This window comes from Maylandia zebra, linkage group LG12 (assembly GCF_041146795.1).
Source record: "Maylandia zebra isolate NMK-2024a linkage group LG12, Mzebra_GT3a, whole genome shotgun sequence".
In the NCBI taxonomy this organism is placed as follows: domain Eukaryota; kingdom Metazoa; phylum Chordata; class Actinopteri; order Cichliformes; family Cichlidae; genus Maylandia; species Maylandia zebra.
The window spans coordinates 7,801,414-7,827,356 of record NC_135178.1 but is presented as its reverse complement, the minus strand read 5'-3'; the positions used below and the strand labels follow the sequence as shown (position 1 = coordinate 7,827,356).

At 40.0% G+C, this 25,943-nt stretch overlaps 2 protein-coding genes across 2 annotated transcripts in view; both read left to right on the top strand.

Moving 5' to 3' along the window:
- Positions 1–10,144: 10,144 nt before the first annotated feature.
- On the top strand, positions 10,145–13,094 carry LOC112432354 (ATP-dependent RNA helicase DDX54-like). The gene is made up of 6 exons (XM_076890645.1): positions 10,145–10,982; positions 11,511–11,659; positions 11,750–11,863; positions 11,953–12,063; positions 12,179–12,270; positions 12,426–13,094. The coding sequence occupies exons 1-5, from the start codon at positions 10,932–10,934 to the stop codon at positions 12,189–12,191; spliced, it is 438 nt and encodes a 145-aa protein (XP_076746760.1). The 5' UTR covers positions 10,145–10,931; the 3' UTR covers positions 12,192–12,270; positions 12,426–13,094.
- A 10,563-nt stretch (positions 13,095–23,657) lies between these two features.
- Positions 23,658–25,943, top strand: part of LOC101478973 (dynein axonemal heavy chain 5) — a 90,081-nt gene continuing 87,795 nt past the window's right edge. The window contains exons 1-2 of the mRNA XM_076890643.1: positions 23,658–23,864; positions 25,668–25,748. Coding sequence (XP_076746758.1) covers positions 23,658–23,864; positions 25,668–25,748 — 288 coding nt within the window. The remainder of the gene's footprint in view (positions 23,865–25,667; positions 25,749–25,943) is intronic.

Below are 25,943 nucleotides of genomic sequence, written 5' to 3'. Positions count from 1 at the left end.
AAAAAAAAAGAAGGTATTGGAACCGGAGAATGAACGTTTTGCGGTGCTGCAAATGCTTGCATTTGATGCGGTACTTGGATTGTTTTGCCACGAGTTCCCGGCATGCAATGCGCGAAAATCACGTGATTGCTAAACAAGGGGGAGGGTGCATCCAGCCTCTTCGGCTGTAATTGGTCCAGCCCAGAGTCGATCATGACCAATTGGCCAATCCAACACCTTTCATTATATATACCCTTCCTAAAAATTAAAAATTAAAAAAAATAAATAAAAAAATATCCATCGGCCCATAAAAACAAAAAATTGCCAGCGGCCCACCGGGCAAATGCCCGGTATGCCCGATGGCCAGTCCAGCTATGCTCACAGATGACAGCTTACAGTCCTGCATAAAGATGAAAGTGACTTCATACAGCTCCGATTTGCAGACGCTGTGCGCAGAGATTCAGGAGCAGAAGTCCCATTGTAAACATATCACGGCAGACCCAACGATGTTTCCATGAACACGCTTTACAGCTTCTCTTTATTGACCACTTTTCACACACGGTTGCTGTATGCATACAGCCGGTGTTAAAGCTCACAGCCCGACACATACCAACACAACAGCATAGAGAGCACAGACGTTAAGGCGCCGAGGCGTGATCGCGGGTGCCGCTCAGGTGCGTCCGCCTCCCCTGCAGCGGCGCTGCAGACCACGCCCCGCCACACACATTAACCAGGTAAAATACATATTGTCAGGGTTCCTGGGTCGGTGACCCAGTGTTTTCAGTTTTGTTCATGTTCATATATATATATATAGCATATAGTAAACAATGAATCTGTAAACGACAGCTGTTGACATTTTTTTAAAAATGAATGAAAAAGCATATTTAAATAATCAACATACATGATTTAAATATAAACACACACGTGACAAGAGACAGAACGTGTAGAAGATATATGCAGAAAGAGCTTTCAGTGGTCAGCTGATAACATGATATCTAAAAAATACATAGCTCATTTTCCTGTCTGTTAGTTGGACATGCTAACCTGTTAACAAGCTCCTATATTCACCCATACAGTTTGTAGATCATTTTGCTAAAATAGGTAAAATCTCCACTCTTTCAGGGCACTAATAGGCTAAAGGCATATTACAAAAGGTCATTCATGTATTCACAGATTCTCTGTAGTTATTCTGCTGCTCATTCACCTGTAAAAACCACACCAATCATTATTTCAACAGCCTTTTTATTTTGGAACAAAAGCATTTGACGATATGACTTACAGGACGTTACCAAATTCATGAAGCTATATTTGTGAGTTTATTTATCAATATCAGTTTAATGTAAACAGACTGATGTAGTAATAGACAGTAAAATGTTGGTGCGTGTGTAATATATGAGCGTTTATGTTTCTCTACATGGGTAAAAGTACTCCATGTCGCCCTCTGGTGGTAGCAACCAACTATGAAAAGAATGGATGTTGGATCTTAACTAAATGATAAAAAGTTTTATTACTTTGTATTACTTTCTTTAGTTTGGTAAAATTTACAGTTTTAATCCCGTAAAAAAATAAATCACTATCATAGAGAGGGATATTAGTAATTCGTTTGTTAATAACACTTTGTTTGTGTTTGCTAATGTTTCGACAGGAAAATGGTTTTCTACAAAGTTGTTTCATGTACAGAGTAACACACACACACACACACACACACACACACACACACACACACACGTATGACTTTGCCGGTTTCAGCTGAAACAATTTCAGTGTTTCAAACCATGTTCCAGGATTTTTCCTTCAGCATTTATGAGGTTTCAAGAAGAAGATAAACGACAGATATGAATGTTTGAAAAAGTTATAGATGAAAAGATGAAAAATACTCAAAGGATAAATTCAATTGGTTTATTTTTTTATGAATAAGTTGAAAAAGAAAAAGTTAAACAAGTAAATAATGAAACAAGGTAAAATGAAGTAAGAACAAAACGTCAACAAGTAAATAATGAAACAAGGTAAAATGAAGTAAGAACAAAACGTCAACAAGTAAATAATGAAACAAGGTAAAATGAAGTAAGAACAAAACGTTAACAAGTAAATAATGAAACAAGGTAAAATGAAGTAAGAACAAAACGTTAACAAGTAAATAATGAAACAAGGTAAAATGAAGTAAGAACAAAACGTTAACAAGTAAATAATGAAACAAGGTAAAATGAAGTAAGAACAAAACGTTAACAAGTAAATAATGAAACAAGGTAAAATGAAGTAAGAACAAAACGTTAACAAGTAAATAATGAAACAAGGTAAAATGAAGTAAGAACAAAACGTCAACAAGTAAATAATGAAACAAGGTAAAATGAAGTAAGAACAAAAAGTTAAGTAAATAATGAAACAAGGTAAAATGAAGTAAGAACAAAACGTTAACAAGTAAATAATGAAACAAGGTAAAATGAAGTAAGAACAAAACGTTAACAAGTAAATAATGAAACAAGGTAAAATGAAGCAAGCACAAAAAGTTAAGTAAATAATGAAACAAGGTAGAGGAGAGAAAACCCCAACAATCCCCTCTGAGCACGCACTAGGCGACAGTGGGGAGGAAAAACTGCCTTTAAACGGGCAGAAACCTCCGGCAGAACCAGGCTCAGGAGGGGACAGTCAACTGCCGGGACTGGTTGGGGAGGTGAACAGAGGTGGAGCAAGACGAGGCTACACCTGCTGAGGAAGCAGTAGAGTTCCTCCTCCAGGGCCAGCGGAAGCGTTTGTTCTTCTTTTTCATGCAGTTTTCTACAAGAGCTTTTTTTTCCAGGATGAGGGTTCTCAACTCATCGATGGTTTCTTTGTTTTGTTTCTCAAGCTTCTTGCACGTTTTCTCCACCTCTTCCAACGTTGCTTGTTTTTCTTCAAGCTTTTCCCTGAGCTCTTTGGATGTTTCCTCCTGCATTATCTTGTCCTTGTGCATGTCTGCGTTTCTTTGTTGTACTTCTTTGTACATGTCTTGTAGCTCCTCATTTCTTTTGTGGATATCTTGGAGCGTACGCTGCAGGTCGTCATGTATGTTGTCTTGTTCTTGCTTTTGCGCCTGCATTTCAGTGTGTTTGCGCTTCAAGTTGTTGTATTCCAACAATATCCCCTTAGTGAGCTCGGAGTTGTTTCTCGCCATTTGCTCCATCCTTTTCTGCATGTGCGAGCATTGTTTGTCCAGTTTTTCTTTTTCCCCTTCTAGTTGCTTTTTCTCGTGAAGAAGGTCTTTATTTTGGCGCAGAGTATCATCCACCTTCTCTTTCAGCATTCTGTATTTTTCCTCCGTGACTTTGAGTTTGTGCTCCATGTCTCTTTGCTTTTTCTCCTGTTCTTCCTTCTGTTGGAGGATTTCTTCATTTTTTTTCACAGCTTCATCGAAGTTTGTTTGGAGCAGCCGATTCATTTGGTCCATATATTGGAGATCCCATTCTGTCTTCTCAACAGTAGCTTTGCTGTCTTTAAGCTGGTTGGACATCTCCTTTAGTTCCACGCTCTTTTGCTTGTTTTCCTTAATTAGGAAGACAACCTGCTCTCGGGCTTGTCCAAACTTGATTCCCCAACCCTCATTAATAATATTTATGTCGGGCTGGCGTTTTTGTCTTTCTTCCAGGTTCTTATTTTGCGCTTCCATCTGTCTACACTTCTCCTCCAGTTGAAGTTTCTCTTCTTCAATCTGTTGAATTTTATTCTGGAGATGGTAGTTTTCCTTCTTACTGTCATGTAATGCCCTTTGGACGGCTAAGAGGTCATTTGGGGAAATTGGCCGGCCACGACAGGAAGGAGAAGCGGCGTAATCTTTTTGCCTTGGTTGGTGTCTTGTTGGATACATGTTGAAGGTTGTACACGACAACTCTGAAAAGGTTTCCAAAAGTTTCTGTGGTGAACGTGTGAAGGCTGCAAACACAAATGCTGCGAAGACACGAACTAAAAAACTGCTGTGTGTCACCCCTGTTTAAGGAAAAACTTCAAAGGATCGTGTAGTGACATCATAACTCCGTGAGCCAATGAGATTGTCATGTGACATTTTGGAATGGGGATATTTTTTTTTAAACCGTTTTCAAATTTAACTTAATATTTGACTGTTTCTTAACTGACCTGTTTAGCTGATTAAGAAATGAATTGAAACGAGCATCACTAACGTTATATAACAGACAACAGAAAAAAAACAGTTTTTTTTCTAAGTAATAGAGGTATAATACATTTTTTAAATTTTTTTTTAAATTATCCTACTTTTTATAAGAGGGAACATTATTTAAAGAATATGTATTTAATTGGAAAACTCTCTATTCGTCTAAAGGCTATAACAAGAAAGGTGAGCTTCCTGCTCAAAAATGAAATGACCAAAATAAATGGAGCATTTCTCTGCAATTACAAACTCTGTGTAAACAATCTTGGTTTCAAAATAAGGCTAATGCTGGTGAGATGTCATCACAGGTGTAAATATTACTGCAGATGTTACTATGTCAAAGTTTCACAACTGTCTTATGTTTATTTATGTAGGCAAGACCTACTTTTCACTTTTTTGCTTTGCTATATGTTCTTGAGTGTATTAGTTTGCCAGCAGCACGAACATGTACTAGTGTCAATAATAATAGTACGGTGGATTAGAAAACCTGCTCACAAGTTGAATAAACATCCAGGATTGTTTCATCATTTTCATTCAAAACCAATATTTGAGTCAAAATGAGAAAGTTGTTTGTGCTGTCTGATGAAGAAGAAGCAAAATAAAGTGCAGTTTTGATGTAGATGATGTTGTATACAAACTAGAAGAGGAAGATAGTAGGATCTCTGTATCATGCTTTGTCACTTTGTACCATGTAATTCTTTCTATTTCCACCAGGGGGTGTTTTCAGAGGTGGTAGGTGGTAAAAGAAGAGGTCAGCAGGAAGATGGCGAAGAGTGACCAAAGACCAAGAAAAAGAGGCAGTCAGGGAAAGATGAAGAGTATTATATCCCTTACAGACCTAAAGACTTTGACTCTGAGAGAGGGTGAGGCATTAAACTGTTGCATCTGTTTCTTTAAAAAATGTGAATGGCTTTGTGTTTTATGCTGTTTTGTCCTGTGTTATGCGTCGACAGGTTGAGTCTCGGTGGAGAGGGCAGTGCTTTTGAACAGCAGGCCTCTTCAGCTGTCCTTGATCTCATGGGAGATGAAGGCGATCGCCTTAACCAGCAGAAGAAAATGATGAAATGGTACAAATTTCCCTATGTTTGACTCAGTATCCACCAAATTGTCATTTCAAACTATAATTTAAAGTCTTTTTTCCCCCTTCTTTTTTTAGGGACCGTAAGAGGAAGCGTTTTGTGAGAGAAACGGGAAAAGAAGACCAGAAGAAGAAGATCAAAACAGACAGCGGTCAGGTTATCAGTAACAAGAAGAACAGGAAGAACTTGTATCCTTCCAACAAAAAGCTTCTCTGTGTGCTGCTCTCAATGACCCTCTTCTCTACTCCTATGACAATATTAAGCTGTACTGTGAAGATGTTGTATCACTTGACAACATGTCAGTTATGAGGAGTGAAGGAAAAAATACAAGATTGATGATACAGGATCTGGATCAGATGGAGAAACAGGCGGAGGAGGCAGGAAGCCAGCAAGAGGTAGGAAGGCATCAAAATGAATAGCACAAACATGTTAAATATAGACCATCAGCCACCATGTTTTAACTCAACTCTAAAGGTAAATACTTCAAGTCCCTCTTCCAGCCTTGCGAGCTATAACCTCCAACCTCTTTGTTGTGTCGTGCCTCTCCCAGGTCGTGGCCGTGGCCGACGAGGTCCAAACGTACAGAGCTCCGGTGACCACAAAGCACGCTCGGAGCTGAAAACAAAGGATCAGATCATGAAGCAGCGCAAGAAAAAGCAGAAGCACCAGTTCCTGCAGGGCGGGGGGATGAGGAAGCTCCGCTCCAAGAACAAAAAGTGGCTCGGAGAAGTTAAAAAGTCAGGTTTTGGAAGGGGTGGCCATAAGAAAGGCAAGCTGAGGAAGAAACTGGGAGGAGGACAGAGGGTTGATGGTGTGGAGGACATCAGGAGGAACTGGGTGATAAGCGTCAGAATCATCTGAGAACATCACCAAAGATTTTCCTGGCGCTTTGTGTGACTGTAGATTAAGGAGAAAATCATTTGTGAATCTTTACACTGCAGAAATGCACGTCACTTCTTCCTTGATGGCCTGCTGAACTCTGCGTTTGCCACAGAGTTATGTTTAATTATGATCCACTAACCTGGATTTACTACTTGTAAGCATGTTGGCAGTCTAATAAAAGTGTTTTGGAGTACTGAAATATGTCTTATCAAAATGGTAAAATACAGATATTAAATATTGTGTGCTTAATTTGCAGTTAGTTTCAAAAATCGTCTCGCCCATCTTTTCTTAAAATAAGAGGTGCTCTATAAAAATGACATTAAATTCTGTAAACGTGCTCTATTTGCAATTATTTATCATTACTGTTGTCCAAGTGGTCTCATTTCAAAGTTGAAAGCGAGCATCGGAACGGGCAAGAAAGGCGACTTTTAATTGACTTTGAATGTGTTGTGGTTACTGATATCAGATGGGCTGGGTTGAGAAACTGGCTTAGAATTCCTCTTGCCTTCAGCATGGCCACGCCCCTCTGACTTCTGCAATCAACAAGGCATTTTTACCCAGGGAAATGTTTATTTCGCTTTTCAGTTTGGACTGTTCTCTGTAAATTCCTGAGAAAATTTGAGAAGATCAGGAGTGTCTGAAAAACGTAAAACAGCCCATCTGTCACCAACAGCAATGCTGCCTTCAAAGTCACTTAAATCACCCTTTTTTTTCTGGCATGTGATTGGCTGATTAGATATTTGCATTCACAAGCAGCTGAATAGGTTAGTGCAGGGGTCAGCAACCTGCGGCTCTTTAGTCCTTTTAGTGCGGCTCTGCGTGGTTTGGGAAAATAAATTATTTTTTTAAGTAATTAGCTGAAGTGTATTTTATTTATGTTAGTTCTTTTTTAACTTGTAGTTCTAAATTGGAAGATTACTGTGATATTGAAATGAAATATAAATATAAAATTATATTCTATTAGTTTTTGAACGCTCAAAATAAGCGTCACACTTGCGGAAGCCGATATACCCGCCGAAACGCCGTGCATTTATCGAGACTTTCAACCCCAGGTAGGCTAATTATCAATCTTCGGATCCACATTATGTCAGCAGCTCCACCGTGAACTATGTTAAAAACAAACACCGCTCACGCCTCACAGATGACAGCTTACAGTCCTGCATAAAGATGAAAGTGACTTCATACAGCTCCGATTTGCAGACGCTGTGCGCAGAGATTCAGGAGCAGAAGTCCCATTGTAAACATATCACGGCAGACCCAACGATGTTTCCATGAACACGCTTTACAGCTTCTCTTTATTGACCACTTTTCACACACGGTTGCTGTATGCATACAGCCGGTGTTAAAGCTCACAGCCCGACACATACCAACACAACAGCATAGAGAGCACAGACGTTAAGGCGCCGAGGCGTGATCGCGGGTGCCGCTCAGGTGCGTCCGCCTCCCCTGCAGCGGCGCTGCAGACCACGCCCCGCCACACACATTAACCAGGTAAAATACATATTGTCAGGGTTCCTGGGTCGGTGACCCAGTGTTTTCAGTTTTGTTCATGTTCATATATATATATATATAGCATATAGTAAACAATGAATCTGTAAACGACAGCTGTTGACATTTTTTAAAAATGAATGAAAAAGCATATTTAAATAATCAACATACATGATTTAAATATAAACACACACGTGACAAGAGACAGAACGTGTAGAAGATATATGCAGAAAGAGCTTTCAGTGGTCAGCTGATAACATGATATCTAAAAAATACATAGCTCATTTTCCTGTCTGTTAGTTGGACATGCTAACCTGTTAACAAGCTCCTATATTCACCCATACAGTTTGTAGATCATTTTGCTAAAATAGGTAAAATCTCCACTCTTTCAGGGCACTAATAGGCTAAAGGCATATTACAAAAGGTCATTCATGTATTCACAGATTCTCTGTAGTTATTCTGCTGCTCATTCACCTGTAAAAACCACACCAATCATTATTTCAACAGCCTTTTTATTTTGGAACAAAAGCATTTGACGATATGACTTACAGGACGTTACCAAATTCATGAAGCTATATTTGTGAGTTTATTTATCAATATCAGTTTAATGTAAACAGACTGATGTAGTAATAGACAGTAAAATGTTGGTGCGTGTGTAATATATGAGCGTTTATGTTTCTCTACATGGGTAAAAGTACTCCATGTCGCCCTCTGGTGGTAGCAACCAACTATGAAAAGAATGGATGTTGGATCTTAACTAAATGATAAAAAGTTTTATTACTTTGTATTACTTTCTTTAGTTTGGTAAAATTTACAGTTTTAATCCCGTAAAAAAATAAATCACTATCATAGAGAGGGATATTAGTAATTCGTTTGTTAATAACACTTTGTTTGTGTTTGCTAATGTTTCGACAGGAAAATGGTTTTCTACAAAGTTGTTTCATGTACAGAGTAACACACACACACACACACACACACACACACACACACACACACACACACACACACACACGTATGACTTTGCCGGTTTCAGCTGAAACAATTTCAGTGTTTCAAACCATGTTCCAGGATTTTTCCTTCAGCATTTATGAGGTTTCAAGAAGAAGATAAACGACAGATATGAATGTTTGAAAAAGTTATAGATGAAAAGATGAAAAATACTCAAAGGATAAATTCAATTGGTTTATTTTTTTATGAATAAGTTGAAAAAGAAAAAGTTAAACAAGTAAATAATGAAACAAGGTAAAATGAAGTAAGAACAAAACGTCAACAAGTAAATAATGAAACAAGGTAAAATGAAGTAAGAACAAAACGTTAACAAGTAAATAATGAAACAAGGTAAAATGAAGTAAGAACAAAACGTTAACAAGTAAATAATGAAACAAGGTAAAATGAAGTAAGAACAAAACGTTAACAAGTAAATAATGAAACAAGGTAAAATGAAGTAAGAACAAAACGTTAACAAGTAAATAATGAAACAAGGTAAAATGAAGTAAGAACAAAAAGTTAAGTAAATAATGAAACAAGGTAAAATGAAGTAAGAACAAAACGTTAACAAGTAAATAATGAAACAAGGTAAAATGAAGCAAGCACAAAAAGTTAAGTAAATAATGAAACAAGGTAGAGGAGAGAAAACCCCAACAATCCCCTCTGAGCACGCACTAGGCGACAGTGGGGAGGAAAAACTGCCTTTAAACGGGCAGAAACCTCCGGCAGAACCAGGCTCAGGAGGGGACAGTCAACTGCCGGGACTGGTTGGGGAGGTGAACAGAGGTGGAGCAAGACGAGGCTACACCTGCTGAGGAAGCAGTAGAGTTCCTCCTCCAGGGCCAGCGGAAGCGTTTGTTCTTCTTTTTCATGCAGTTTTCTACAAGAGCTTTTTTTTCCAGGATGAGGGTTCTCAACTCATCGATGGTTTCTTTGTTTTGTTTCTCAAGCTTCTTGCACGTTTTCTCCACCTCTTCCAACGTTGCTTGTTTTTCTTCAAGCTTTTCCCTGAGCTCTTTGGATGTTTCCTCCTGCATTATCTTGTCCTTGTGCATGTCTGCGTTTCTTTGTTGTACTTCTTTGTACATGTCTTGTAGCTCCTCATTTCTTTTGTGGATATCTTGGAGCGTACGCTGCAGGTCGTCATGTATGTTGTCTTGTTCTTGCTTTTGCGCCTGCATTTCAGTGTGTTTGCGCTTCAAGTTGTTGTATTCCAACAATATCCCCTTAGTGAGCTCGGAGTTGTTTCTCGCCATTTGCTCCATCCTTTTCTGCATGTGCGAGCATTGTTTGTCCAGTTTTTCTTTTTCCCCTTCTAGTTGCTTTTTCTCGTGAAGAAGGTCTTTATTTTGGCGCAGAGTATCATCCACCTTCTCTTTCAGCATTCTGTATTTTTCCTCCGTGACTTTGAGTTTGTGCTCCATGTCTCTTTGCTTTTTCTCCTGTTCTTCCTTCTGTTGGAGGATTTCTTCATTTTTTTTCACAGCTTCATCGAAGTTTGTTTGGAGCAGCCGATTCATTTGGTCCATATATTGGAGATCCCATTCTGTCTTCTCAACAGTAGCTTTGCTTTCTTTAAGCTGGTTGGACATCTCCTTTAGTTCCACGCTCTTTTGCTTGTTTTCCTTAATTAGGAAGACAATCTGCTCTCGGGCTTGTCCAAACTTGATTCCCCAACCCTCATTAATAATATTTATGTCGGGCTGGCGTTTTTGTCTTTCTTCCAGGTTCTTATTTTGCGCTTCCATCTGTCTACACTTCTCCTCCAGTTGAAGTTTCTCTTCTTCAATCTGTTGAATTTTATTCTGGAGATGGTAGTTTTCCTTCTTACTGTCATGTAATGCCCTTTGGACGGCTAAGAGGTCATTTGGGGAAATTGGCCGGCCACGACAGGAAGGAGAAGCGGCGTAATCTTTTTGCCTTGGTTGGTGTCTTGTTGGATACATGTTGAAGGTTGTACACGACAACTCTGAAAAGGTTTCCAAAAGTTTCTGTGGTGAACGTGTGAAGGCTGCAAACACAAATGCTGCGAAGACACGAACTAAAAAACTGCTGTGTGTCACCCCTGTTTAAGGAAAAACTTCAAAGGATCGTGTAGTGACATCATAACTCCGTGAGCCAATGAGATTGTCATGTGACATTTTGGAATGGGGATATTTTTTTTTAAACCGTTTTCAAATTTAACTTAATATTTGACTGTTTCTTAACTGACCTGTTTAGCTGATTAAGAAATGAATTGAAACGAGCATCACTAACGTTATATAACAGACAACAGAAAAAAAACAGTTTTTTTTCTAAGTAATAGAGGTATAATACATTTTTTAAATTTTTTTTTAAATTATCCTACTTTTTATAAGAGGGAACATTATTTAAAGAATATGTATTTAATTGGAAAACTCTCTATTCGTCTAAAGGCTATAACAAGAAAGGTGAGCTTCCTGCTCAAAAATGAAATGACCAAAATAAATGGAGCATTTCTCTGCAATTACAAACTCTGTGTAAACAATCTTGGTTTCAAAATAAGGCTAATGCTGGTGAGATGTCATCACAGGTGTAAATATTACTGCAGATGTTACTATGTCAAAGTTTCACAACTGTCTTATGTTTATTTATGTAGGCAAGACCTACTTTTCACTTTTTTGCTTTGCTATATGTTCTTGAGTGTATTAGTTTGCCAGCAGCACGAACATGTACTAGTGTCAATAATAATAGTACGGTGGATTAGAAAACCTGCTCACAAGTTGAATAAACACCCAGGATTGTTTCATCATTTTCATTCAAAACCAATATTTGAGTCAAAATGAGAAAGTTGTTTGTGCTGTCTGATGAAGAAGAAGCAAAATAAAGTGCAGTTTTGATGTAGATGATGTTGTATACAAACTAGAAGAGGAAGATAGTAGGATCTCTGTATCATGCTTTGTCACTTTGTACCATGTAATTCTTTCTATTTCCACCAGGGGGTGTTTTCAGAGGTGGTAGGTGGTAAAAGAAGAGGTCAGCAGGAAGATGGCGAAGAGCGACCAAAGACCAAGAAAAAGAGGCAGTCAGGCAAAGATGAAGAGTATTATATCCCTTACAGACCTAAAGACTTTGACTCTGAGAGAGGGTGAGGCATTAAACTGTTGCATCTGTTTCTTTAAAAAATGTGAATGGCTTTGTGTTTTATGCTGTTTTGTCCTGTGTTATGCGTCGACAGGTTGAGTCTCGGTGGAGAGGGCAGTGCTTTTGAACAGCAGGCCTCTTCAGCTGTCCTTGATCTCATGGGAGATGAAGGCGATCGCCTTAACCAGCAGAAGAAAATGATGAAATGGTACAAATTTCCCTATGTTTGACTCAGTATCCACCAAATGGTCATTTCAAACTATAATTTAAAGTCTTTTTTCCCCCTTCTTTTTTTAGGGACCGTAAGAGGAAGCGTTTTGTGAGAGAAACGGGAAAAGAAGACCAGAAGAAGAAGATCAAAACAGACAGCGGTCAGGTTATCAGTAACAAGAAGAACAGGAAGAACTTGTATCCTTCCAACAAAAAGCTTCTCTGTGTGCTGCTCTCAATGACCCTCTTCTCTACTCCTATGACAATATTAAGCTGTACTGTGAAGATGTTGTATCACTTGACAACATGTCAGTTATGAGGAGTGAAGGAAAAAATACAAGATTGATGATACAGGATCTGGATCAGATGGAGAAACAGGCGGAGGAGGCAGGAAGCCAGCAAGAGGTAGGAAGGCATCAAAATGAATAGCACAAACATGTTAAATATAGAACATCAGCCACCATGTTTTAACTCAACTCTAAAGGTAAATACTTCAAGTCCCTCTTCCAGCCTTGCGAGCTATAACCTCCAACCTCTTTGTTGTGTCGTGCCTCTCCCAGGTCGTGGCCGTGGCCGACGAGGTCCAAACGTACAGAGCTCCGGTGACCACAAAGCACGCTCGGAGCTGAAAACAAAGGATCAGATCATGAAGCAGCGCAAGAAAAAGCAGAAGCACCAGTTCCTGCAGGGCGGGGGGATGAGGAAGCTCCGCTCCAAGAACAAAAAGTGGCTCGGAGAAGTTAAAAAGTCAGGTTTTGGAAGGGGTGGCCATAAGAAAGGCAAGCTGAGGAAGAAACTGGGAGGAGGACAGAGGGTTGATGGTGTGGAGGACATCAGGAGGAACTGGGTGATAAGCGTCAGAATCATCTGAGAACATCACCAAAGATTTTCCTGGCGCTTTGTGTGACTGTAGATTAAGGAGAAAATCATTTGTGAATCTTTACACTGCAGAAATGCACGTCACTTCTTCCTTGATGGCCTGCTGAACTCTGCGTTTGCCACAGAGTTATGTTTAATTATGATCCACTAACCTGGATTTACTACTTGTAAGCATGTTGGCAGTCTAATAAAAGTGTTTTGGAGTACTGAAATATGTCTTATCAAAATGGTAAAATACAGATATTAAATATTGTGTGCTTAATTTGCAGTTAGTTTCAAAAATCGTCTCGCCCATCTTTTCTTAAAATAAGAGGTGCTCTATAAAAATGACATTAAATTCTGTAAACGTGCTCTATTTGCAATTATTTATCATTACTGTTGTCCAAGTGGTCTCATTTCAAAGTTGAAAGCGAGCATCGGAACGGGCAAGAAAGGCGACTTTTAATTGACTTTGAATGTGTTGTGGTTACTGATATCAGATGGGCTGGGTTGAGAAACTGGCTTAGAATTCCTCTTGCCTTCAGCATGGCCACGCCCCTCTGACTTCTGCAATCAACAAGGCATTTTTACCCAGGGAAATGTTTATTTCGCTTTTCAGTTTGGACTGTTCTCTGTAAATTCCTGAGAAAATTTGAGAAGATCAGGAGTGTCTGAAAAACGTAAAACAGCCCATCTGTCACCAACAGCAATGCTGCCTTCAAAGTCACTTAAATCACCCTTTTTTTTTTCTGGCATGTGATTGGCTGATTAGATATTTGCATTCACAAGCAGCTGAATAGGTTAGTGCAGGGGTCAGCAACCTGCGGCTCTTTAGTCCTTTTAGTGCGGCTCTGCGTGGTTTGGGAAAATAAATTATTTTTTTAAGTAATTAGCTGAAGTGTATTTTATTTATGTTAGTTCTTTTTTAACTTGTAGTTCTAAATTGGAAGATTACTGTGATATTGAAATATAAATATAAAATTATATTCTATTACAGTTTTTTCTGAATGCCTAAGCACATTTTTTGTAACTATTGGCTAATTTTGCAAAACTCTTCACACAAATAAGAAAACCTGTCACCCAATAATCAAAACATTGTAGTTCTCTTGCAAAAGCAAACACAGCTAGATTAACTCTTCACACCTTCGTAAAAATGGTGTTTCCGTATCAAACAGTACACACAAGCCATCATCTACTAAGCACACAATGCGCCAACTGCACACTGATGGTATGAATACAAAACACATCTGGCTTTTGCTTTCTCTGTGCACAAGGTAGGCTATGTCAGTTTGAGCTCATACTTCTGTCATAGATCCATAAGCATAGAGGGATCCAAACTTCAAGTACTGGTGTACTTGAAACACATCAAAACAAACACAAGTGTTCATTTCCAAGTATAGGATTATTTGCAATCGCCATAATGACTATATGGGTTACTTGGTCTGCAGTGAACATGCTTCCTCTGCCCCCAGCATCTGGTCATCTAGCAATTCTGTAAAGTAACAATTTCAGTATTTTTACATCAATGGTATTGGTGTGTTTCTCATTGGCATATGGCAGTGCTACAAATCTTTGTGCGAAGTGACTGTACTAACCGATTCTCATTTCAAGATGTCCTTATGGTACTTGCTACAGTGTAGCGGCTCGAGTTAGGCTGGACCCGTTGGCCAGCTACCCTCAGGGTCATTCCACGGTTGATTACATGGTTGATTACATGGTCCACTATTGTCATCAGCAATTCTATTTCTTACTCTTCCTACCCTTCCTCTCCCCCCTCCTCATCTTCCTCTCCCCCCTCCTCGTCTTCCTCTTGCTCCTCCTTGTCCTTGTCATCCTCTTCATCCTACTTCTTCACCTCCACGTCCTCTTCCTCGGCCTCCTCTACTTCTCACTCTTTCTGCTCCCTCCATTGTACTCCGCACACACAGCTTACCTGTATTATAGTGCTTAGGCTGATTGCAAAGTGAACTAATTATCTAAAAAAGTTTTCACATGTGAAAGTGTGCCAGACAGTTGGCAAATTAGTGTTAATGATAGCCATACATGTGTATACTTTTGCTAGGAGTGTGTTGGAAATTTGGTAATTGAGTGTTGTGCAGTGAATTGTGCCTACCGTTTTGCAAAGTGTGTGTTACAAAATTGCAAACTGAGTGCAAAGCAGTTTATGTGCTTTTAGTTTTGCAAACTCAGTGAGTGGTTTTGCTATAAGTCTGAATAGTTTTAGAGATTGTGCTACAGGAATCACAGTTAGGGTTTAAGCATTCAGAAAAAACTGTAAGTTTAGAGGTTTACACATCACATCATTATAATCATTGAGCCTGTCTGACTTTAATCGTCCACTTGATGGCGCAGTAGAGCCAATGAATCGTCACAATGCTTCGAACCATGAGTCGACCAGTTGGATGGAAAGCTTCAGTTCATCACAAGGCTTCATCTCACCATCACTAATGAAAGCTCTTATAATTTGGCTGCTATTAGAGACCATTGATTTAGTCTCTCTTTGGTTACTACGTGGATCTTTTTTCAGACAAATTAATGAAAAAAAATATAATAAATGGAAAAACAGAGTACAAATGTGGACAGTTAACTGGATATTACAGCGTGATTTCAGTGCATAAATACATAAATACAGGTCTGAGACGTAAGTGGTGCAATATTGATAGAGCTCACATGACTCCGTCCTGTTCGTATCCCAGAAATCCACCAGGATTTTAGTGCCTCATATACTGCACAGGTCATTGGCACACCTGAGATTCAGGACGACATGCTAAGCAGTGCTGTGTCACCATCAATAATACACCATATTAATGCAAGGTACAATTACAGCTGGGCTCCGCCACATTTTATTTTAACAGAGGAAATAAAATATGCAGAGCTAGCTGAGTTGGTTGAAATTCAGTTGCTACTTTAAGAGAATTTCATACAAGAATAATTGAAGATAAAATAGGTTATTAAAGCTGTCATCATTGCTTCAGTGCCATATTCTCTCTGCTGTAACTCCGATTTGAAGAGGGCTTGTTTAGGCAACAACTCAGAGCACTATACGATCACTGCCGGTCACTTAGGTGATTTGTTATAAATGTGAAAACAGCTATGCAGGTTTAATGCAAGGAAGTCTTTACTCAGTGTTTGGCATGGGTCCTAAATGAAGGAGGGGTAGTCTGTCAGTCACTGCATTCCTCACCTGCATGGGAAACTTCCCAAACTGGAAGTTATCAGAAACATTGGAGACAATACTGAATCCACCAGAGACAGCTGGGACAGGTCCTAGTCATTACCATACAGAAAAGAACGGATTTATTTCAGTTCAGTTCAAATTAATAAGGTGAAGAAAAAACAGAGACTGCATCTTATGTGTTTTCTATTCTATTCTAGTAGTTTTAGAATCCAATAACTACACAAACAATCATGGCAGTGAGGTGTGGAGGGCCAGGAGTGACAAAATGAATGAATTAAATATGCCATTAATTATTGAATTAAATGTTTCATTATTTAATTAAATGCCCATTCACTTCACTAGTGTTTGTAGTTGTTGTTGAGAAATGCCCACTGAAAGAATGGCCACCAGGGCAAGTGCCTGTAATCGGATTACAGTAACTCGTTACTTGTAACGCATTACTGCCCATCTCTGTTGAGAACAAATAATGTAAATGAATAATAGTGTTCAAATTGTTCGTTAAAACTCTGCATATCTCAGAAAAACTAAAAAAAAATCAGCTTTCTTCACTCACTTCTTTACAATGCAGCCATTACAGTCTTCTTTGATTGGTCGCTGCAGGATTGCCATTCTTCTCATGTTTAGTTTTTTTTCCTATCAGTGCTTTAATTCTATGAAATAAATTTTTCAAAGTCACTTTTTGCTTTCACTAGCTTGTTTTTAGTGTCCCACTTTTGGATCTTCTGAACTCACTCTGATTAAAGTTGTCATTGTACTAATGTTATTCATGTGCAGCTGACTTCACAGCTGTGTGTGGGTTTTTTTTGCTTTTTTGCAACTTTTTGTGATATCTAAATGTTTAACCTGTTCAATAACATTATTACTATTCAGTGATTATTATATATGATTATCACTTGGCTACGTGAACATACATAAATCTGTTCAATCTCAGCGACACAAGCATGTCTTCATGCGCACACACAGTTTCTACTCCCATTCATTCAGGTTTATATTTACAACTTTTACAGGACGAATGGACAGCCATCACTTTAAGGAAAAACAAAGAGAGAGAGAGAGAGATTATAAGTTCAGGGCAGGTCAGTTTTTATAGAAATGCATAGATGTGTGTTGTACTTCCATCTGGCTTATTACTTTCTAATGCAGGGGAAAGACATTGGCAAAGAAACACCTACTACATAAATAGTTTGATTTGAAGTTGCTCTTTTGAGTCCTCTCTATTGACTCTGACATCCTGCTGTTAACAGTTTCATGGTATTGCTTTGTTTGCTTTAAACAAACCTCACAGGGTGGTAGAATATGTCTGCGGTGCAGAGGTCCTTGGATCGCCTCTCTGTTGTCTTTGTTGACAGCAATGAAGGTGGTGAAAGAACTGCTCACTCCTGATTGGACACTGAGCTGCACCACCTTCTCCTTCACTCCTCCATCTTGCTGTCCTCTGAGCTCTCTCTCCTTCATCTCCAGGGAACGAATCAGAGTGCAAGCACCCAACCTGTGGACTGTTAATCTGCAGACAAGGAAGAAAACATTTACAGTTCTAATGTTTCCTATTTTTGCTACATTTGTGCATCACTGACTTTTCTGTTTTTCTGTACTGAGGGTGCATTCTTTTTATATTAGAATTAGTAGAGTTACAGAGGGTATATAGAGTGTGAACATAAAATAAGAGCTTGATTAGGCTGTAGAAACGGATGAAAATCCAGTAAAGTGAAGAGTGTGTGTGTGTGTGTGTGTGTGTGTCTGGCAGGAAGTGAAGCAGGAAGTCTGAATATAGCTTGTGAGCTTGTGAGAGACGTTTCAAAAGGAAAACAGAGGAATTAGAGAGTGAAAGTGCTAAGAAATAGTAATGAAAATGATATTAAATAAATGTCTTAGTGTGTTAATACAGGTGCCCATGGACTTGGCTCAACCTCAGATGAGTACAGCGGCAAAATGATAGATTAACATAATTGGAACGACAAACAGGCCAGGCTTTGGCTGAAATTTTACAGCTTCACCTCTCATCCTGCCCTTATCCTGAGAAGAAGCTTAAAGGACAGTCAATCTCCTGATGAAGACAGAAAACAGACAGAACAACACCGTAGATTTGAAGAATTAACAGCAGGCAGAAGACAGTACAACTGACCTAAAACACTGAAGGGTCCAGCAGCATGTATGTTAATGGAACATGTGCTCTGAATTACAAGCTGGAAAGTGTACCAGTGACATGACTGTGTGAAAGCACTGCATTGGACTGTCTGAGTTCATATTTGCCATGCTGGGAGTTAACCGCCAAGAAAAGACTGAAAAGATGAAGAGAGAATGAACAGAGAAGAAGAAACGGCTGATTTGGGCCTGTGTTTGATTTGGGAGGCCACACAGGAAGCTGTGAGAAGAGGGGACGAGGACCGGTGAGAGGTGAAGGCTGGACGTGTTCAAGTGAAAGTATAGGAAAATTGGGTTGAAAATTGAGGCTGAACTTGTGGGGTTTAGAAATGTCCAGAGCATCGCAACAGAAAGGTGAATTAAAAAAAAGAGAGAGAGCGGGATGAAGAAATAAATAAACTAATAATACATAAATGAATAGAAAAATCTTTTGTATATGGCGAGGTGCTGTGGGCACCTAAGTCTTTGATAGTGTAGAATTTTCAAGTCAATACCATGGTTGCATCTACTGAAAATCTCTGTGAAGCTTAAATCTCAATGACCTTGACTTCAAGGTCAGAGGTCAACTTTTCTGAAAATCAGAGGAGTTTCACATTCATAACACAGGTATGTCTACTAGGAGGCTGAAGGGTAGCTCTATATATTTATAAACAATCAAAAACAACAATTATTACGCAATTTATTTCCAATTTGTATGGAATTTATTTCTGTAAAGGTGGTGTTTTAGGTCTGATTGAAGGACTGATGTGATGGTAAGGTGTCCACTGCTGCGCTTTGAAGATTGGTAGGCTTTTTTTTTTAAATTTTCACAAGAATTGCTACTTCCCCTAGAGTTTTGGCCACTCCAACAATCAGAAGATTTCCCTATGAGCAAGCATTTAGCGACAGTGGGAAGGAAAAACTCCCTTTAAAAAGGAAGAAACCTTCAACAGAGCCAGGCTCAGGAAGGGACAGCCCTCTGCCACGACTGGTTGGGGTGGGGGGAGTGAAAATTTAAAAAAAAGAAGCCAAAGTGATCATTTTTGGAGCAGCTTAATTAATTTTTGCATTGTAATTTGCTGTTAATGTCATTTTCCAACCCCAGTTTGTATTTTTATCACTTTTGTCCAGGGTGGAAGATGCCATGCTGGAGACTGATTCAGTATGGTCTTTCAATGTTGATACATGGGAACCTTTTAGAGAGGCCAGGGCTGAAAAAGGGATGCCGGAGAACCTGAGAGGGTGTTATCCGCTGGTGTGCATCCAAGGCCAACATCTGTTTAATTAGGCTGACAAATAAGCGTTGGCCCGCTTCTGGTCCTCGTCTAAACATCATTAGCTGTTCAAGGTCATCCAGACGTGTAAGTATTATGTATCTTGTCTCCAGGGATTCATGTCCTGTCCCTGGAACAGAGCCTTTATATTGTTCTTCCGTCTTAAATGTCCAGCGCTGTTGCTTGTATTTGTCTCCAATGAAATAGTTTTCAGTGTACACGCCAGAGTCTAGCACATGATCTGGTGGCTGACCCTGAGTCTCTATGATGAATTTCAGATAATCATAGTCATTCTCCGAAGGGTAGAGTGGCACCCCTGTAGCAAGCTCCACAGCCACCAGCCCCAGAGACCACATGTCACTTGCTTCATTGTAAGGAAGGCCAAGCATAACCTCAGGTGCACAGTAACCAACCGTCCCCACAAAGTCACCAGGTATCACTGCAGACGCAGGACATGCGAGGCCAAAGTCTATAAGTTTGACTTTGATGGGAGACTCATGGCGGTTTACAACCATGATGTTTCCAGGTTTGAGGTCAGCGTGCACTATTCCCACAGAACTCAGGTGGGACAGAGCATTTGTGATTTGACCTAAAATTGGCCTGACTTCGCTTATGGGGAGACCCTGTTTATTCCGGTCCCCTATGTAGTCCCACAGGCATTGATCAAGGAGTTCAAATTTCAGGCAAACCCGCTGTCCGTCGTGGAAAAAGCCGTTCCATTGAACAATGTTGGCGGCATCTGGATCCAACCTTCGCAGCTGCTCCAGGATGAAAATTTCCACATGTGCCTGTTGCAGAATATCAGGGTCGCTCTTGTTGACTTTAATGGCAACAGCTTGGTTGGTTGTTGTGTCGCGACATTTGGCTACAATACCAAAGCCCCCTTCTCCGAGGAAAGCCTCTACCTTGTAGTGCTTTCCCAAAATGCTCCCTTTAACTAATTCAAGCTCATCTGAGCTGAATGATGGACTGGCTGATGTGTGGACGAATACTTGCTGAGAAAATTCAACCGAGTTTTGAAAACTGCAGTTGATTTTCTGTGATCTCTTGCTTTCCAAGTTTGAAGGGTGCTGAAAGACCACAGGGTTTTGTGATATTTCAGCACTCATGTCAATGCACAGGGAACTCTTAGGGCTGAAAAAGGGATGCCGGAGAACCTCCGAGGGTGTTATCCGCTGGTGTGCATCCAAGGCCAACATCTGTTTAATTAAGCTGACAAATAAGCGTTGGCCAGCTTCTGGTCCTCGTCTAAACATTATTATTTGTTCAAGGTCATCCAGACGCGTCAGTTTTATGCATCTTGTCTCCAGGGACTCATATCCTGTCTCATACTGAAATTGTTGGTCAGTCTTAAATGTCCAGCGCTGTTGCTTGTCTTTGTCTTCAATGAAATAGTCTTCAGTGTAGACGCCAGAGTCTAGAACATGATCTGGTGGCTGACCCTGAGTCTCTATGATGAATTTCAAAACATCATAGTCTTCATTTCCAGGGTAGAGTGGCAGCCCTGTAGCAAGCTCCACAGCTACCAGCCCCAGAGACCACATGTCAATTGCTTCATTGTAAGGAAGGCCAAGCATAACCTCAGGTGCACAATAACCAACCGTCCCCACACGGTCACCAGGCATCACTGCAGACGCAGGACATGCGAGGCCAAAGTCTATAAGTTTGACTTTGATGGGAGACTCATGGCGGTTTACAACCATGATGTTTCCAGGTTTGAGGTCAGCGTGCACCATTCCCACAGAACCCAGGTGGGACAGAGCATTTGTCAGTTGACCTAAAATTGGCCTGACTTCGCTTATGGGGAGACAGTGGTTTTTCCGGTCCCATATGTAGTCCCTCAGGCATTGATCAAGGAGTTCAAATTTCAGGCAAACCCGCTCTCCGTCGTGAAAAAAGCCGTTCCATTGAACAATGTTGGCGGCATCTGAATCCAACCTTCGCAGCTGCTCCAGGATGAAAATTTCCAATTTCGCCTGTTGCAGAATATCAGGGCGGCTCTTGTTCACTTTAATAGCCACAGCTCGGTTAGTCATGGTATCACGACATTTGGCTACAATACCAAAGCCCCCTTCTCCGAGGAAAGCCTCTACCTTGTAGTGCTTTCCCAAAATGCTCCCTTTAACTAATCCAAGCTCATTTGAGCTGAAGGATGGGTGAGCTGACATGGTGAAATGTGTCGGCTTGGTCGGTGAATTGCTAAGTAAAATTCTCTCAAAACTCTCCAAAAAGGGTTTGCTTGCTGTCAGGTCAAGGTCCGTTGAGCATTAAAGTTTAACAGAGCAAAGCTCCTATTTAAGGGTTTTTTCTCTCAGCAAGATGATGACATAACAAAGGATCTATGTCATCATCTTGTGATGTCACAAGATGTCACCTTTTTTCACAAGATGCATTCCATTTGGATCAAAGGCATTCTATTTTTTCAGTTGAAACACTAAAAAAAAACAATGTTTCAACAGGCCAGGCTGCATTTTCTGCTGCGACATCTCAACAGGAGATAATAAGATAAAGACAAGGAAGACTGGTGATCTATCCATATCAGCAACATCGGCAGGTTTCTAGTGCAGGAAGTAATAAATTCAGCCCTCGTGTTTGCACTACAGGTTGCTTTCATGAGTATTTCTGTTTTTGTGGTGGGGGAATTTTTCCTCGTTCCAACGATGTAAACAAAAACATTAATTGTGCTTTCCGCAATGACTAGTAATCATTTTGTCCTACTGTTCATTTACAGAACAGGAAAGGTTTTGTTTGGTTATGATTGTTTTGCAAGAAATGCTTCAATCACAGTGGGGTAGTCTTGATTAAAATGTTATATGAGAACTGTGGCACCATGTGTGACCAGATATTGGCATGTAGTCGTCGCCAGACTGTCATCAAAAGTGTGAAGTTTGGGACAGACTGGACAAAATACATTTTTAGAGATGAAAATCTTATGTCCAGTGATAAATGATCAAAATTCCACCACAAACATGGCTTTGACAAAGATGTCCCTTTCTGAAGTAACCCCAAAAAGTTCCTGAAGTAACCAAATGGAATTTAACCAGTGACCTCTCACTTTGCAGGCGAATGTGTAAACCAGCGATGCCTGGAAAACACTAAAACTGTGCCAAAATGTCATTTTACATTCAAAATGGCGGACTTCCAGACTTCCTCTTTGGATTGGGTTCACTGAATCTGTGTGTAATAAATGTCATACACGTATTTCAAGCTGTAAATAAGTTGTTAGAAGTTCATTAAAATTTCTTAAGTGGTGCTGTAGATCCATTTCCGCAGTGCCAGTCACTTTTTAAAAAAAAGTACATTTTGACCTGATGTGAAGAATGCAAAAAATGTCATTAGTTTGGAAGCATGTTTGGTATATGATATACTTGCCTGACTAATAATAATTTATTATTACTATTACTACTGTTGTTGTTGTTGTACAATGGAGCCTTTCCCCTGTGAATGACCAGCTCCCAGCTAAAATGTGTATTTTGTGCCATTTATAAGGTCAGTGCTTTATCATACCTTAAACTGTGCAGGGTAAAAGCCTCAGTTGCTGGGAAAAGCACAGGTGTATTAGAGTTTTTCTGAATTGCTAAAACACTAAACCCCATTGTAAAAACTAAACTGTCAACTATGAAAACTCTTTCATCAAATCAGTCCCACTGTTGCCAAACTCAGATCTGCCAAAAAACATCTTAATGCTCCCCGATATATTTTGTGGACTGATGAGAGTGACATCCAGCACAAAACTAATGCAGCATTTCATAAAAGCAATATCACACCAGCTCCTGAAGGACAATGTCTGGCCATCAGTTTGTGCCTTGAAGTGGCACAAACTGAAGTGTAATTGGGTTATGTAGCAGGACAACAGATGTGAAAAACACCAGGAAGTCCACCTATGAATGTCTCAACGTCTCAGGAGCTGCAGATGAAAACAAGCTAGCAGCTAAATCTGGTACAATGCATCCTTTCTCTACAGAGGTTCTGTTTTTGCTTGGTCACTGACAAATAAAGTGGAAATGACAAATAAATAAATAAACAAAATGAAGGGTTTGGAGTGGCCCGGTCAAAGTCTGGAGTTAAATCAGATTGAGGTGTTTTGCCATGACTTGTCCTTGAAAACCTTCTAGTGTGGCTGAATTAAAACAATTCTGTAAACAAGAAAGAGGCAAAGTTCTTCTACAGCGAGATAAAAGAATCATTGCAGTTCTTGCTGGAAAAAACTACATTTTGTCCATACTTGGGTTATCTTTGTCTAATATTAAAATTAGTTTGAGGATCTGAAACACAAACTGAATGAACATCTTTTCTCCCCTCTTATTCACACATTTTCCCTGCATCTCTTCACATAAACCTCACTAAACACCTCAACGCAGATGGAGGATGCCAAAGTTGGCCTGCAAGCCTCTCTTCTGGTCAGATCTCCAGAAACTGGCGAGTTATTTGTGAACTTTGACCCAGAGATTCTGACGCAGATCAGAGAGGTGAACTGCATGACAAAGATGAATTTGGCAATCCCTCCCTTTGCTCTTCTACTGCTGCAAAAACAGGACGTCTTTAAGAAACACTACAATAGAATACAGGTGAGCATAGCACACAGTTGTAGCTAAAATTTCAAAAATGCATACAGTGAACAACCAAATGATCAAAGCTGCATGTAACTACAGGGAGTGCAGAATTATTAGGCAAATGAGTATTTTGTCCACATCATCCTCTTCATGCATGTTGTCTTACTCCAAGCTGTATAGGCTCGAAAGCCTACTACCAATTAAGCATATTAGGTGATGTGCATCCCTGTAATGAGAAGGGGTGTGGTCTAATGACATCAACACCCTATATCAGGTGTGCATAATTATTAGGCAACGTCCTTTCCTTTGGCAAAATGGGTCAAAAGAAGGACTTGACAGGCACAGAAAAGTCAAAAATAGTGAGATATCTTGCAGAGGGATGCAGCAGTCTCAAAATTGCAAAGCTTCTGAAGCGTGATCATCGAACAATCGAGCGTTTCATTCAAAATAGTCAACAGGGTCGCAAGAAGCGTGTGGAAAAACCAAGGCGCAAAATAACTGCCCATGAACTGAGAAAAGTCAAGCGTGCAGCTGCCAAGATGCCACTTGCCACCAGTTTGGCCATATTTCAGAGCTGCAACATCACTGGAGTGCCCAAAAGCACAAGGTGTGCAATACTCAGAGACATGGCCAAGGTAAGATAGGCTGAAAGAGGACCACCACTGAACAAGACACACAAGCTGAAACGTCAAGACTGGGCCAAGAAATATCTCAAGACTGATTTTTCTAAGGTTTTATGGACTGATGAAATGAAAGTGAGTCTTGATGGGCCAGATGGATGGGCCCGTGGCTGGATTGGTAAAGGGCAGAGAGCTCCAGTCCGACTCAGACGCCAGCAAGGTGGAGGTGGAGTACTGGTTTGGGCTGGTATCATCAAAGATGAGCTTGTGGGGCCTTTTCGGGTTGAGGATGGAGTCAAGCTCAACTCCCAGTCCTACTGCCAGTTTCTGGAAGACACCTTCTTCAAGCAGTGGTACAGGAAGAAGTCTGCATCCTTCAAGAAAAACATGATTTCCATGCAGGACAATGCTCCATCACACGCGTCCAAGTACTCCACAGCGTGGCTGGCAAGAAAGGGTATAAAAGAAGAAAAACTAATGACATGGCCACCTTGTTCACCTGATCTGAACCCCATTGAGAACCTGTGGTCCATCATCAAATGTGAGATTTACAAGGAGGGAAAACAGTACACCTCTCTGAACAGTGTCTGGGAGGCTGTGGTTGCTGCTGCACGCAATGTTGATGGTGAACAGATCAAAACACTGACAGAATCCATGGATGGCAGGCTTTTGAGTGTCCTTGCAAAGAAAGGTGGCTATATTGGTCGCTGATTTGTTTTTGTTTTGTTTTTGAATGTCAGAAATGTATATTTGTGAATGTGGAGATGTTATATTGGTTTCACTGGTAAAAATAAATAATTGAAATGGGTATATATTTGTTTTTTGTTAAGTTGCCTAATAATTATGCACAGTAATAGTCACCTGCACACACAGATATCCCCCTAAAATAGCTAAAACTAAAAACAAACTAAAAACTACTTCCAAAAACATTCAGCTTTGATATTAATGAGTTTTTTGGGTTCATTGAGAACATGGTTGTTGTTCAATAATAAAATTATTCCTCAAAAATACAACTTGCCTAATAATTCTGCACTCCCTGTAGGAGTATAAAACATCCTGGAATTGTGTTTAAATTCCACACAGATTTTTAAAAATGACTAAAATCGACAAAAACCCATTTTATTGTCAACTGAAAAATTCAGTTCATCCCTTTTGTGTGATTGCAAAAATGCTCCAACATGCATCTATCTCATTTCAGCTGATGTTGAGCGAGAACACTAGAGTGCGTGCCAAGATTCAGAGTGTCTTTGAACAGCTGGCCATGCCACATGTAGCTAAGGTAAGTGGACCGACCCTCGGCTACCAAAACTAGCAATTGGGACATGGAATGTCACCTCTCTCATGGAGAAGGAGCCTGAGTTAGTGTGTGAGTGTTGAGAGGTAGCGGCTAGATATGGTGGATGTGAATGGCTTGGGCTCTGGAACTAGTCTCCTGGAGACGCGAGGTGGCCGGCTGGGATTGGGAATCCTAGAG

Coding starts and splice junctions, on each gene's coding strand:
- LOC112432354 (XM_076890645.1), top strand. CDS start 10,932: ATGTATTTAATTGGAAAACTCTCTATTCGTCTAAAGGCTATAACAAGA. Junction 10,983..11,510: donor TAAAGGCTATAACAAGAAAG/GTGAGCTTCCTG, acceptor TATTTCCACCAG/GGGGTGTTTTCAGAGGTGGT. Junction 11,660..11,749: donor GACTTTGACTCTGAGAGAGG/GTGAGGCATTAA, acceptor ATGCGTCGACAG/GTTGAGTCTCGGTGGAGAGG.